Raw genomic sequence first — 14,664 nt, forward strand, 5'->3', positions numbered from 1 at the left:
TTTTTTAATGCAAGTTTTATGCTGCATTTCACAGTACCAGCAAAGGCTACAAGATTTCAGAAATCTCATGCACATACGTCGTTTTTTTTTTCAAGACCAATATAGAAAACGGCTGCGTTTTTGAAAACTGCAGCATGTCACTTCTTTCAGCGTGTATGCAGCGTTTTTTCACCCATAGGAAACAATGAATAAGTGCAAAAATGCAGCAAAAACGCAGGTATCAGGTTTTGCTGCGTTTTTTGGTGCAAAAACCTTAAGGAAGTCTCATCATGATTTTTTTGGGGGGGCGATAAACTTTATCACCATGCACAAGAGACAACAAAAACATAGCAAAAAACGCAGCTAAACCTGCTTTTTTCTTGTAGCAGCTTCAAGTAGGTTTTGCCTGCAGAAAAAAAACGCAGCAAAGCACAACATGTGTACATAGCCTAAAGCAGTTTAGATCAGGTCAGAGAAAGACAGGTAAAAAGTTACAAACTTCCCAAGAGACAGTCAGAGTGAGCTTACTGATGGATTCTCGGTTAATTCGTTCAGCAGCCAACTATTGATAGTGCAAAACCAACGCAGTAGAAGGCAAACAGTACAAAATTTCTATTGAAACAATTTAAAAAAACAACAGATTTTTAGCCAAATATAGATGCATTTTAGTCAGAAAGTAAAATTGACCCCAAAAGGTGGATAGAGTAGTATCATTAAGACTTTAGTTCAAGGCCTCAGAGAACTGAAGACCTCCAAATAGTCATGTATGAAAACATCACTCAACATGGGGTCTCTTTTCAACAGCCAGTGACCACAGTTAACTGATTTGCCACCATTGATAGGACCAATGTTGTTTGTCTATATACCCCCTCATTTAATACAAGCCCTTTGAAGTTGCAAATTAGGTATTTACATGACACTATTAAATCTTGAAGTACAAGGAATCAGTAGAAAATAGCAAGAAATGGAATAAAAAAGGGCTACATATGTCGATGAATGCGATAATGGTGGTTGCCTAAGATATAACAAATCTAGAAATAGTATGGATTTTTCCATAGTCCCTGGGCATTCATAGCCAGCCTAGGATATGTGGGTCTGATACTGAATCCACTATTAGATCTTGGCAGTCTGTCTGACACACAAAGAAGGTCACGGATAATCACTTGTGACTCTGGCTATGCTAATTATGTTCTCTACGTAAACACCATTGTTGGTCTGTAGGAACACTTATATATTCAGCAGCACATGCACAGGATATGGTTAACAGGCAAAACTACAAATCAGAGACAGCACCGTCCCGCAGTAATAACCAAAGTGAAAAATGCTATTTAACCATCTTGCTGACAATTTTGTCTGTTTTTGCAAGGAAAAATGTGGCTTCCTATTCTGTTATCCCCATGTACTGAAAATGCAAAGGTTGGGTCAAAACTCTGGATATTGTTTGCTAACCTATCAACACCAAATAAAATGAAGATAGGACCCACTTCTGGAATGAGACCCTCTCTTCGGTGGCCCCACAGCAGCCACATTGGCTTCCCCTATGGTAATATTTCTCACAGAGTTTTCTGATAATCAACAAAGTGTCAAGCATATAACACATTTTCAATATATACTTTTTCATACTTACACTTTTCCCCAAAAAACTTTACTACTTATAGGGTTAGAAAAGGATCACCTAACTAGGCTGCGGCCACATGTCCAGTAATCATCTGTTAGAACGGATCCAGCATGAATACGTTAACAAAAAAAGTTGCGCAGATTCAACTTTTTTTTGTCTACCTCAGGCTGGTTTCACATTTGCGTTTTTTTTCGCGGTATTTTAGCGCTAAATAGCGCATGCATTTTTTTTCCCTATACTTTGCATGGGATGCGCTTATGTGCGCATACACATGCGTTTGTACGTGTTTTACCGCGCATGCGTTTTTTTGCGGTATGCGCTCGGGCGCACAAAATGCAACCTGTTGCATTTTTTGAGCGTCCGACTTGCCTCAAAAAAACGCATGTGCGCGCAATGCGCTTTTTTTACAGCAAGACACCCATTATAAGTCTATGGTGAGCATATGTGCGCATTGGCATGCTTATGTATGCGTTTTTTTGCACATGTGGTTTTTTTTTTACCATTAGTTTAGACAATGGAATTTAGGGGTTTGGGTTAGAGTTAGGGTTAGTTAAGGGGGTTTAGGGTTAGGGTTAGGGTTAGGGTCAGGGTCAGGGTTAGGGTTAGGATCAGGGTATGGTTTGGTTAATGGTTAGGGTCAGGGTTAGGGTTAGGATCAGGGTATGGTTTGGTTAAGGGTTAGGGTCAGGGTTAGGGTCAGGGTTAGGGTTAGGGTTAGGATCAGGGTATGGTTTGGTTAAGGGTTAGGGTCAGGGTTAGGGTTATGGTTAGGGTCAGGGTTAGGGTCAGGGTTAGGGTTAGGGTCAGGGTTAGGGTTAGGGTTAGGGCTAGGGTCAGGGTTAGGGTTAGGGTCAGGGTTAGGGTTAGGGTTAGGGTCAGGGTTAGGTTTAGGGTCAGGGTTAGGGTTAGTTAGGGTTTAGGTTAGGGTTAAGTATGGTTTGGTTAAGGGTTAGGATCAGGGTTAGGGTTAGGGTCAGGGTTAGGGTTAGTAAAGTCATGGTTTGGGTTAGTGTGAGGGGCCACCTAATGTTGGAAAAAAACGCAAACGCGGTAAAAACGCACTAAAAACGCATACAAACGCATAAAAACGCTGCGTTTTTTTCATGCATGCTCATAAAAATGCTTGAAAAAAACGCAGCAGTTGTATGCTTTTGTATGCGTTTTTTCAATGCGTTTTTTTGCGGGAAAAACGCGCTGCAAAAAAAAGCAAGTGTGAAACTAGCCTCACAAACTGATTTCAACTGGATCCAGGGTTTTTTTTTAACACTGAAGTCTACGGAAAACGGATCTGTTAATTACCGGTAGCTGTTGTGAGTTCATTTTTCCCTTCACCATTGAGGTCTGATGAACTCCCTCCTCTGGTGAAGGAAGGTAGTGAGCGGCCAAGCGCTTGAATCCTAGACAGGCTAGGTGGGCCTTGTTTTTCACACGTTTTGATTTTGTGGTCTCTTTTCTTCCGGGCACTAAGAATGTCAAGGCAGACGCCCTCTCTAGGAGTTTCCTTGCTGATTCTCCTGTTGTGACTAAGCCTGCTACCATCTTAGGTGAGGGGGTAGTTCTTTCTGCCATCTCTCCCAATTTGAGACGTGCTGTGGAAGAGTTTCAGGAGGACAAACCTGAGCGTTGTCCCAGTGGAAAGTTGTATGTTCCTGACCAGTGGAGGAAGAGAGTGATGTCTGAAGTTCATTGCTCTGCATTGGCTGGTCATCCAGGTATTTTTGGCAATTGTCTGATCGTGTGGAGCAGCTCGCTGCTGAAGTGTGGGGAATCGGGAACTGTTGGCCATGAAATGGGCATTTGAGGAGTGGAGACATTGGTTGGAGGGAGCCAAACACCAAGTCGTGGTCCTTACTGACCACGAGAATTTGATTTACCTGGAGTTGGCCTCAATAGCAGGAGAGAATTGTAAAAAAAAAAAAGGAAAACAAAAAAGTGTCAGAATTTTTTTTTTTTGTGTGCATATTTTTTCCTCTATATCTCTGAGGCCGACTCCAGGTAAATCAAATTCTTGTGGTCAGTAAGGACCACGACTTGGTGTTTGGCTCCCTCCAACCAATGTCTCCACTCCTCAAATGCCCATTTCATGGCCAACAGTTCCCGATTCCCCACACTTCAGCAGCGAGCTGCTCCACACGATCAGACAATTGCCAAAAATACCTGGATGACCAGCCAATGCAGAGCAATGAACTTCAGACATCACTCTCTTCCTCCACTGGTCAGGAACATACAACTTTCCACTGGGACAACGCTCAGGTTTGTCCTCCTGAAACTCTTCCAGAGCACGTCTCAAATCGGGCGAGATGGCAGAAAGAACTACCCCCTCGCCTAAGATGGTAGTGGGCTTAGTCACAACAGGAGAATCAGCAAGGAAACTCCTAGAGAGGGCGTCTGCCTTGACATTCTTAGTGCCCGGAAGAAAAGAGACCTCAAAATCAAAACGTGTGAAAAACAAGGCCCATCTAGCCTGTCTAGGATTCAAGCGCTTGGCCGCTCACTACCTTCCTTCACCAGAGGAGGGAGTTCATCAGACCTCAATGGTGAAGGGAAAAATGAACTCACAACAGGTAGCCATCTGTTCTTTTTTATACTATTTGAAAAAGATCTGTATTTTGCTTCCTGGATCAGTTTCAATAGATGATTACTACATAGTTCCCATCCAGTAGTATACAGTATGTTAAACATTTATTTTTCCACCTCCATAAGGCTACTTTCACACATCAGTTTTTGTGCATCAGGCGCGATGCGGCGAAAAATGTAAAAACCGGATCCAGCGCCTGTTGCCACCGGATCCGTTTTTTTCCCCATAGTTTCATTATCGCCGCATCGCGCCTGATGCCTATGCGGCGTATCCGGTTTTTGCCAGATCCGGCAAAAACAGCCGGTCCGGCGTCTGGAAAAAACGTTCTCTGCAACGTTTTTTCTCAGCGCCGGACCGGCTTTTTCCACAGCGCATGCCCGGACTCTGTGAATGTTAACCCCACAAGTGCCCGGTGAGAGAGAGAGAGATCTCTCTCTGTCACCCAGACACTTGTGTGAGATCTCTCTCGCCGGGCACTTGTGGGGTTAACACTCACAGTGTCTGGGTGAGAGAGAGAGATCTCTCTGTGGGGTTAACCCCACAAGTGCCCGGCAAGAGAGAGAGATTCTCTCGCCCGGACACTGAGTGTTAACCCCACATGTCTCTCTCTCTCTCCAACCCCCTCTCCTCTCCCCTCCCCTCTCCTCTCCCCTCCCCCTCCTCTCCTACCCTCCCCTCACCTCCCTTTCAGCAGCTGTCTCTCTCAGCGGCTGTCTCTGTCCACCTCCTGCTGCGGCTCCTTTAAATCACGTCCGAGCCGTATCAGACGCCGCACACACATCCGGTGTCACGGCTGCAGGCCGGATCCGGCGGCCCGGCTTTTCGCCGCACGCCGCCGGACCCCACACACCGGATGTGTGAAAGTAGCCTTAAGCAAAAAAAACCCTATCCTTTTCAAATAGGAGAAAAATGGATGGCTAACGAATAAATCCATTTTCCATAGACTTCAATGTTAAAAAAAACGGATCAGTTGAAATCTTTTTTTTTCAGACGGACGACAAAAAAAGTGGTCTGCACAATTTTTTTGTCAATGGGTTACTGCTGAATCAGCTCTAAAGGATGATTACTGGACACGTAAACTTAGCCTTACTCAAGAGGTGATGACTTGACCTGACTTGACCTCTAGAGGACCCCTACCGAACCCTAGAAATACCCCATTAAATAAAGTGGTGGTCTTCTCACATGTCACTGCTCTATTCATTGTTTATAAGAGAATGAATGAAGCGGCTGCCACATACATTCGAGATCGAATAAGCAAGTTATCGCCTATCCTGTAGATAGCCTGTAGATAGGTGATACCCATCCCTGTTGGGAATAACCCTTTAAGTTAACTCAAGTTGTTACTTGTTATATATTTCATATATTCTTATAGTTAAAGCATTGAGTTTACAATCTGGGGTTTGGAGCTGCAAAAAATTACAGCACCCTGCAAAACTCGATAGCCGTAAGCGGGAAGGGCATGCTGAGAGTTTTGGTTTAACTGTTGGGCAAGGACGGTTTGGAGACCATGACTTTACTATAAATGCCCCTTGTATGTTGTGCATACAATTTTCTACCACCCACTTCAATGTAATTAATCAGACCCTGATAATTACACACCTAATCAAATGCCTAATGTATAAAAAAGTATGTCTGGTAGATTGTCTACAGATTGCACCATTTTTATATCAAGATCGATTGTTAAATATCCAGCGACTGGTACTTACTATCTGTGTTTGCCATAAGACAATAGTAGGAGCCAAGAGTGGCCAGCACAGTACGACCATAGATGACATTGCTCTTACCTTCTTCCTTTGGAGGCTGACATCGAGTTTCATGGATGCACACTTGTTCAACGTGTTGAGTCGTCTAGAAGCAGAGACATATCCTTGAATTATTATTTGACTGATGGAAGACAAAGATTTCTTGCGTTTGGCAACTTTCCGCTCCTTCCAAGCCTGACCTCCCATCTTCTCTGCAGATTTTTTTTGTAAATGCTTAAAGGATAAATCCAAGTTCCTTTAGCACAACTTGGCTATAACTACTGCTGACATTTAGCCTAGAATCCTTAGCAAATGTTGATCTAGTAATAGTATGATCAGCTGGATCTCCTCCAACCTTTCCTGTGTGTATTGTGACTTCTGGACTAACCTATAAATGCAGTCCGGGCTGGGGGCTCGGCTTGGCAAGTGGACCAATTACAGTGGTCACCGGCCTTCTGGCCCACCCAGGCACATGCGCTCCTTTGAGGTCAGGTGTTTACATTATCAGCATGCAAACATGTAGATCACATTCAGTAATTAGATTCCAATTTTTAAGCCTGTCAGCTTTTCTTTACTTCCTTTGCATATCTATCTGTAGTTATCTTCAGCTATTGAACCTATTCACTTACACGTTCAGGCCAGATTGCTGCTGCCTGCAAACCATTGATGTGGATTAAGATTTCATTTAGTGGGGATGATTTTGGATTTTGCCTTAAATCTCTTCTACTGCATAAAATATATTTATTTTTTATTATCTATATTGCAATGGTATTTGCATTTATGATATAATAACTGTTTTTATTTTGTAAAATAAATTAACCTTACTTACTAACATCATGCTCATGTATAGAGAGGAAAAAGATCAGTGATCAGCAAAGTTCTAGCATTTTTCAAATTACATATCTCATTATAGAATATATTTAGACTTTTGCACACAACAGATGCACATGCAGGACTCAGAGGTTGCATGGAGTCACACGCATCTCCTACAGCTCCATAACACAAAAACACTTTATATGCTATAATAAAGCACTCTATATGCCACCGTATTATAAAATTACTCTTTATAGATGAACTCTGCAACATTGCATCCAATAAACCATTTTTGTATCATTTGCAGTCTGTAAAAAGAGAGGATTGTTTTTCCAATGTCTGTAAAAAAAATACGCTGAGTCTGGAGAAGTGTTTTGGAACAGGTTATCATCAGAGTGAATATCCATTATTTTATGACTCAATAATTTAGGTTCAATTCATATTTATGTGGGAGGCGTACATCGCAGATCTGTCCCATAATACTGAACAAACTGATAAAAAGTACAAAGACCCCCCACTATTGTTAAATAGTTAATGGGTCCATCAGGTACTGCTGTTGTCCGTCAAGCGGAGGATCTGCTACATGATTAGCGCAGATGTGATAGGAGCATTATTAAAGGCTCTCATATACATCAGATGAACCCAATGATTTCAAGGGGACCAGCCAACTACCTTTTATGTACTGGGGCATCCTGACTCTCCCTAAACAATGGAATTTCAAAGGCCAATTTGTTTGTTTTCCCGAAACAATAAGAGCTCCTGTATATGGAAGTCAGGAGAGATAGTTATTTGGCCCACAGTTATATGACCATGTAAAGGGGTCCCTTGGCTACTCAATGTCCCTGAATATAAAAGAAAAATGCAACTATGACAAACCTTTAGATACCTCCATAAAGTATGTGGATAAAAATGTCCCCCCCCTCAAACACAGTATGAAAACCTAAAAGAAAATTCACAATCACATTATAATACTCCCACAGAGCCCCCAACACAATCATGTGCTTGCTTACAGTTCCCCCACATGATTATGATGCCTCTACAGTCCCATAAAACTGTATGATTTCCCCCACAAAACCACAACGCAGTATGATGGTTCACACAGCCCCACATCACAGTGTGATGGCTCTCACAGTCCCAAAACACAGTATGATGCCCCCCCCCCACAGACTCACAATACAATTGTGGCGCCCCTGAGGCTCAGTCGCCACAGAGGTACTGCACCTTCTCCTAAGGTGTGGTGCCCCACCATCCAGGTAAGTTGGAGGCTCCTGACCACGCTCCAACACTCGCACCCCACACAATAGAGTAGTTCAGCAAAAAACACATTGCGGCTCCTTGCTTAGAGAGAAGCAGAGCACCTTTGGTGGTTCCCTGCTTGGAACACTAGATGTGCTGGGAGGTGGGTGGAGTTCAGAATATATATATAAGAGCGGGACAGTTCCAGGATTGAGGTCAGTCAGTCAGTCTGTGAGTCAGAGGGAGAGTCTGGGAGAGGAAGCCACTCGGGAGGAGTGGGGATCCCTGGAAGAGGGATGGAGGAAGGAGTGCTGCAGCTGCCTCAGTGATCTGAGCCAGCTGACATGGGAAAGGAAAGAAGGAGAAGGACACTGAACTGAAGCCTGAGCTTCCATAGAAGGGAAAAGACAAGTACGGAACGTAGGAGTAAAAGGGAACACAGAGGACGTGGGTTAGAGGAAGAACCCTACCTAGAAGTTCTAAGCGCAAGGCCGGGGCCTGGTCCCCGAGGTTGTATGGACACTAATGGTTCTGCAGCAGACACCGGTGGAGTAGTGGGCTGTAAATGCACTACTCCCATCTAAGACTTGAGGGCACAACAGCAACACGGATAGAGAGCCGGGACTAGGAGTAGAGAGTCCCCGAAGCAGGCTACAGCTGTCTGCCGTGCAAGTAGAGTTCTTGGGAACATCTGTCAGGAGGAACTCCACTGTAACACAGTACTAGGAGATCTTCACACTTAAAGGCGCTATAGAGGAGACGTTCAGAAAAGGCACATAAGTTGGCGGAGTGTGGAAGGGAGCATTCCATCTTGCCTGGAGGTCGACTGATTCCTTGACCCGGAGGACACGGCGCAGAAGCGGGCACTACAGTCTGTGAGTAAAGCTTTGGAACTACATGCCCTGGTGTCCTCCATTCCTTCCTGCGTCCGTCCGCCTGGCACTGCTACATCCCCTGCGCCAAACACTACAACATCTAAGTGTCTCCATATCTACACTGCCCTGGGACAACAGCCCTGCCTGTGGAGGGCTATAACATCATTGCTGCACCACATCACCTGTCCCAGAGGATCTGTCTGCAGCGTCGGCCCAACACCTCCCTTGCCGAACACCACAGGTGGCGTCACAAACTATTCATTTAACTACATTCCACCATTCATCTTCCTATTACTTGGGCGCCCAGGGTCACGGTCCAGGTCACTGCCGCTGTGACACATCCCACTGATACCGGCCTGGTACCGAGTACCCCACAGCCCTGGGAGGGCGACCCACAATATAATTGCGTTACACTGCCCAGAACTCAGTATAATAGCCTTCACACAGTATAACGGCTTCCACACAGTATAATGGCCCCACACAGCCCTTCACACAGTATAATTGCCTCCACACAGCTAATCACCTCCACACAACATAATGACCTCCCACAATCCTCCACACAGTATTATGGCCCTCTATAGCCCTTCACATACTATGATGATTCCCACACAGCACTCAATACAATATAATGGTCTTCAGGAAGTATAATGACCTCCACAAAGTATAATGGCTCCCACAAAATATAGCTCTCTGCACAGTATAATGGACCCCACACAACCCTTCACACAGTATAATGGTCTCTACATAGTATAATGGCCTCCATACAGTCTTCCACACAGTATAGTGACCCCCACAAAGCCTTCCACAAAGAATAATGGCCCCCACACACATAATGGTCCCCAAATAGTATCATGACCTCCACACAGCATAATGGTTTTCACAAAATTTAACGGCCTCTACACAGTGTAATGGCCCCTTGCAGCTCCCCGAACAGTGTAATGGCCTCCACACAGTATAATGGCTTCTATATGGTGAAATGGCCCCACATAGTATAATGCGTGCCACATAATATAATATTCCCACATAGTCCTCCACACAGTACAATAACTCCCACACAGTATGATGATCACCACACAGTATAATGGCCCAAATATAGCCCTACACACAGTTTTAAGACCTCCACAGAGTTTAATGGCTCACACACAGTATAATGGTGCACACACAGTCCTTCACACAGTACAATGGCCCCTCTCAATCCTCCACACAGTATAATAGCCCCTACATAGCCCTCCATACAGTACAATGACCCCCCCCACACAGTATAATGGACCCCATTCTGCCTTACACACTATGATGATCCCTACATAGCATAATGGCCCCCACACAGGAGAATCGCCCACACACAATATAATGGCTCCCACACAGACCTCGACACAGTATAATGTCCCCCACACAGCCTACCACACATTATAATGACCTCCAACACAGCCATCCATACAGTCTAATTGTACCCACACAGCATAATGGTCCCATACAGCCCTTCACACAGCCTTCCACAGAGTACTATTACTCCCATAAAGTATAATGGCTGCCATTCTTGCACTCCACTCAGTATAATGGCTCCCCACGTCCTCCACACAATATAATGGCTCTCATAAAGGCCTCCACACAATACAGTGAGCTCCACACAATACAATGACCTCCACACAGTATGATTATCCCCACACAAAGTATAATGGCCCCACACAGTCCTCAACACAGTATATTAGCCCCCACATAGTCCTTCACATAGTACAATGGCACTCCACATAGTTTAATGCCCCCCACACCTCCCTCAACACAGCATAATGGCCCTCACACAGCATAATGGCTCCTTCACCTCCCTCCAGACAGCCTACTACACAGTATAATGGCCCTAACACAGCCCTCCATAAATTTTAATGACCCACACAGCATAATGGACCCCATACAGCCCTTCACACAGTACAATTGGAGCGCCTGGGACACGCGCGCGGCGGCGTGAGGGCGCGAGAGGACGCGCGCGCTGTGCAGGCAGGACCGTGGGTTACTCGGTACCGGGCCCGTCGACTTCAATGGGGGACGGTGTCACGGCGGTGGCGACCAGGTCCGTGGCCCTGGGGCATCCATTAAATAATAAAATAGGGGGGAAAGTTGTTTGTGATGTTGTTAGATGTGGTAAAAATGAAGATAAAGTTTATAGATGATTAAATACGTGACGCCACCTGTGGTATTCTAGTCAGAGGTGACCAGTGCTGCGGTGTTGTTCCCCTGAGAATGTTGATGTGGCGCAGCTGAGGTGAAAATAGCTCTCCACAGGTAGAGCAATAGTCCCAGGGCAAAGATGTTAAATTAATAGTCAAAATGGCTGTGAACGTTGGGGTGCAGAGAAATGAGAGGAGGGCACAGAGAGGTGCAGTTTCTTTACCTTTTACTGGTAATTGGTTGCAGTCCGGAAAACCACAACAGGCGATGGCATGAGTCCGGCTCGCCTGGAGGCATTCAGGGGATCCACCTTGCCAGGTGGGGATTTTGGACCTTCCTTCTGTGCTTTGTGTGTTGGTCTCCGCTGTTTATAACTAAGCTGTGACCCTCAATTCACAGATCAGCTTCCTCTCTTGAACTGACTGGATCTATCAGAAAGATCTTTTTACATCACGTTTTACTGTCTTGTCATTTTCTCACAGCTCACAGCTGCTCTCGTTTCCATGACAACTTCCTCAGCTCACTTCTAGCTGACTCACCAACCTCCTCTGCTGGCCAGAATTTATAAGGCAGCTCCCTTTTCTGACCTGCAGCAGGAATTGTGATTTAATCTATGTTGCCTGACATGGGGTCCCCTTTCTGCCTCCAAGCATGACTTCACCTCATAGAGGGAGGCAATGTCACTGTGACAACCAGACCCTGTGGTGTCACATTCCTCCCCAGTTAAGTTCAGTACTCCTGGACTGAGGAAAACATAACAAGAATTGTTAACAACAATTAATGAAAATCTACAAAGTCTTAAAAATGTAAAAATGATCAAAAACCAGACAAGAAAAAGAAACAATAGCACAGTTACTGCAGCGACCAGTCCTTACGCTGCTGTACAGGAATTGTCTTTGCGCTTGTACCTGGAGCTTGGTTGGTGGGAAAAGCCTTAACCCACTTTGTGTGTCATCCCTGGGCGTGGTTACAGGGCAATCTGTAGATGGGCCTGTTTTTCGGCCAGGCCGGCGGCTTATTTTCAAGGCCCTTTTGGAGTAACTATTTACAAATAAAAGTTCTGACCACACATAGTCCTGTGGCCCAATTGTCCTTTAACTGGTTTTTTTACGAATACTTTAAAAAAAGTTCATACAGTAAGTCTCTGTAGGCTCTCATGCTTAACGGTTACAACTATACATTCTTGTTACCTTATTTACATTATGTAATCTCTATAACGGGCAGGGATCTGACCTCTAGTACTACGAGTGGATCTACGTAGTATAGGTATTTCTGATGACCTGACCTGTTCTCTGATGTCTACTGTTGGTGCACTAGTCACTACGCTATAAGTAGACTTGGTATTCTAGACTGCCTTCTCGTTACTCCTAGACTCACCATGAGATTGTCAGATTCGCTGTTAGCAGGGGACAGATTTCCGCATTCCACTGCAGATGTGGTATCTGTTACTGGAGCCATTTCATTTAGAGTCTCAACTTCATCTGGTGCAGTAGGTTGATGAAAGGTTAGAACTGGTACCACTATTGCCTGATTTACTTGTGTCCATGTCCGAGGAAATTCTCCAAGGATAGTTTGGATCTTTTCTTCCACCCCTACTATGGGCTGTGGAGTGTCTTGGACTTCTTTCTTGTCCCTCAACTGATCAGGGCACACCTTTAGATGATCTCTTGAGACTGCTTTGAAGGTTTCTCCTCCATTTTTCCTGATGAGGCATACCTTGGTGTTATTAAAGTCTGAAGGTATAACGGTGTATGGCTCTGCCTCCCACTGGTCATCTAGTTTGTGAACACATCTCTTTCTTGTTCTCCTGGTGTCAAGGGAACTGCAGGGGTGTTTTGATTGTAATTTCTTTCCTGCTTCTGTCTTGCTTGGGACAAACTTATCTCCACACATTCTTATACTTTGTGGTATTGTTGCCGCTCTGTATCCCAGTCTGCATCTGGTGATGTTGTCTCAGGTGTTAAGACTCCCATGTCCAAATCAATGGGTAACTTGCCAGGTCTTGCTCTCATCAAGTAGGCCGGAGTGAAATTTGTGGAGTTTACTGGTATGCGATTATATAGATCTACCAGATCTGGCAACTTCTCTGGCTACTAGTTTCATTCTTCCAGAGGTAAGGTCTTCAATAAGTCAATTACCACCTGGTTCATCTTCTCACACATGCCATTTGTCAGTGGATGGTATGGCGTCGTTCGGATTTTCTTGCAATCGTACATGTTACATAACTCCTGGAACACTTCTGTTTCAAAGGCTGGACCTTGATCGGTGAGCACTTGTTCAGGGTATCCGTTCGGTCGACAAAAGTGTTACTGAAATGCCTTGGCTGCTGTCTTCGCTGTTTGGTCTTTAACAGGCACAACTACCAAGAACCTTGAGTAATGGTCCACGATGGTCAAAGCATAGGTGTAGCCATTCCTACTCGGAGTTAACTTCACGTAATCCATGGCTACCAGTTCAAGTGGCTGTTTTGTGATGATCGGCTGTAATGGGGCTCGCTGGCTGTCACAGTCTTTTCTGCGCAGGTTGCATGGGCCACATTCTCGGCACCACTTCTCAATGGAACTCCTCATGACAACCCAGTAGAATCTTTCACGAAGTAGGACCTCCAACTTCTTCCAACCGAAGTGTCCTGCTCCATTGTGGTATGCCTCTAAGACCACTGGCGCATCCCTCTTCGGGACTACCACCTGCCAGACCAGTCCATGTGTGCGCGAGTTGATGTTCCTCCGACAAAGTTTACCCTCGTAGATGAACAGCTTGCCTCTCTCCTTCCATAGCTGCTGTGCTTCCTGTGGATCATCTGGACCAGGGTGTGCATCAGATTGTGCCAGCCACTCCCTTAGTAGGCGAACAGCTAGGTCACTATCTTGTGTCTCTGCCCACTCATGATGGGGTAATGGGTTCAACATTACCTCTCGTACGATAAAGGGCTTATTCCTCACTCCTTGGGAGCGCTGGGCTGCAATTGGACGGTGGAAGGCTGGTAACTCGATTTCGAGTTCTTTTGGATCTTCTCCCCCATCTGGTGAATTGGGCATCCTGGACAACGCATCCGCATTAGCGTTCTTATGTCCTGCTCTGTACTTGATGGCGAACTCATAGTTGGACAGCCGGGCCATCCATCGCTGCTCAAGTGCCCCAAGCTTTGCCATTTCAAGGTGGGTTAGCGGATTATTGTCCGTGTAGATGGTGAACTTTGCTGAAGTCAAGTAGTGCTTGAAGCGCTCTGTTACCGCCCAGAGTATGGCGAGGAACTCCAGTTTAAAGGAACTGTAGTTGTCAGGGTTCCTCTCGGTAGGACGAAGCTTCCTGCTGGCGTAGGCAATCACTCTCTCTTTGCCTTTCTGCACTTGTGAAAGCACTGCTCCCAATCCCACGTTGCTGGCATCAGTGTAAAGTACAAATGGTTGGTCATTGTCAGGGTAGGCCAGGACCTCATCTCCGGAGAGGGCCAGTTTTAACTTGGTGAAGGACTCTTCTATCCTTTTGTTCCACTCAAACGGAAGACTCTTGTTCTTGGCCTTCTTGGATTGGCCCACTAGAACATCTTGCAGCGGTGCTGCTATCTTGGTGAAGTCCTTGATAAATCTTCGGTAGTAGCCTACCAACCCAAGAAATTGCCTCACTTCATGAATAGTGCTGGGTCTTTTCCAGTCCCGG

General features: G+C 45.3%; 1 protein-coding gene across 5 annotated transcripts in view; it reads right to left on the reverse strand.

Annotated features, from left to right (window-relative positions):
- The window catches only part of STARD13 (StAR related lipid transfer domain containing 13), a 254,912-nt gene that overhangs the window by 22,574 nt on the left and 217,674 nt on the right, over positions 1-14,664 (reverse strand). For all 5 annotated transcript variants that reach the window (XM_073583197.1, XM_073583200.1, XM_073583196.1 and 2 more), the window contains exon 4: positions 5,960-6,023. In XM_073583197.1, the coding sequence (XP_073439298.1) occupies positions 5,960-6,023 (64 nt within the window). The remainder of the gene's footprint in view (positions 1-5,959; positions 6,024-14,664) is intronic.

This window comes from Dendrobates tinctorius, unplaced genomic scaffold (assembly GCF_039654945.1).
Source record: "Dendrobates tinctorius isolate UK_male_01 unplaced genomic scaffold, ASM3965494v1 ptg000075l, whole genome shotgun sequence".
NCBI classification, from domain to species: domain Eukaryota; kingdom Metazoa; phylum Chordata; class Amphibia; order Anura; family Dendrobatidae; genus Dendrobates; species Dendrobates tinctorius.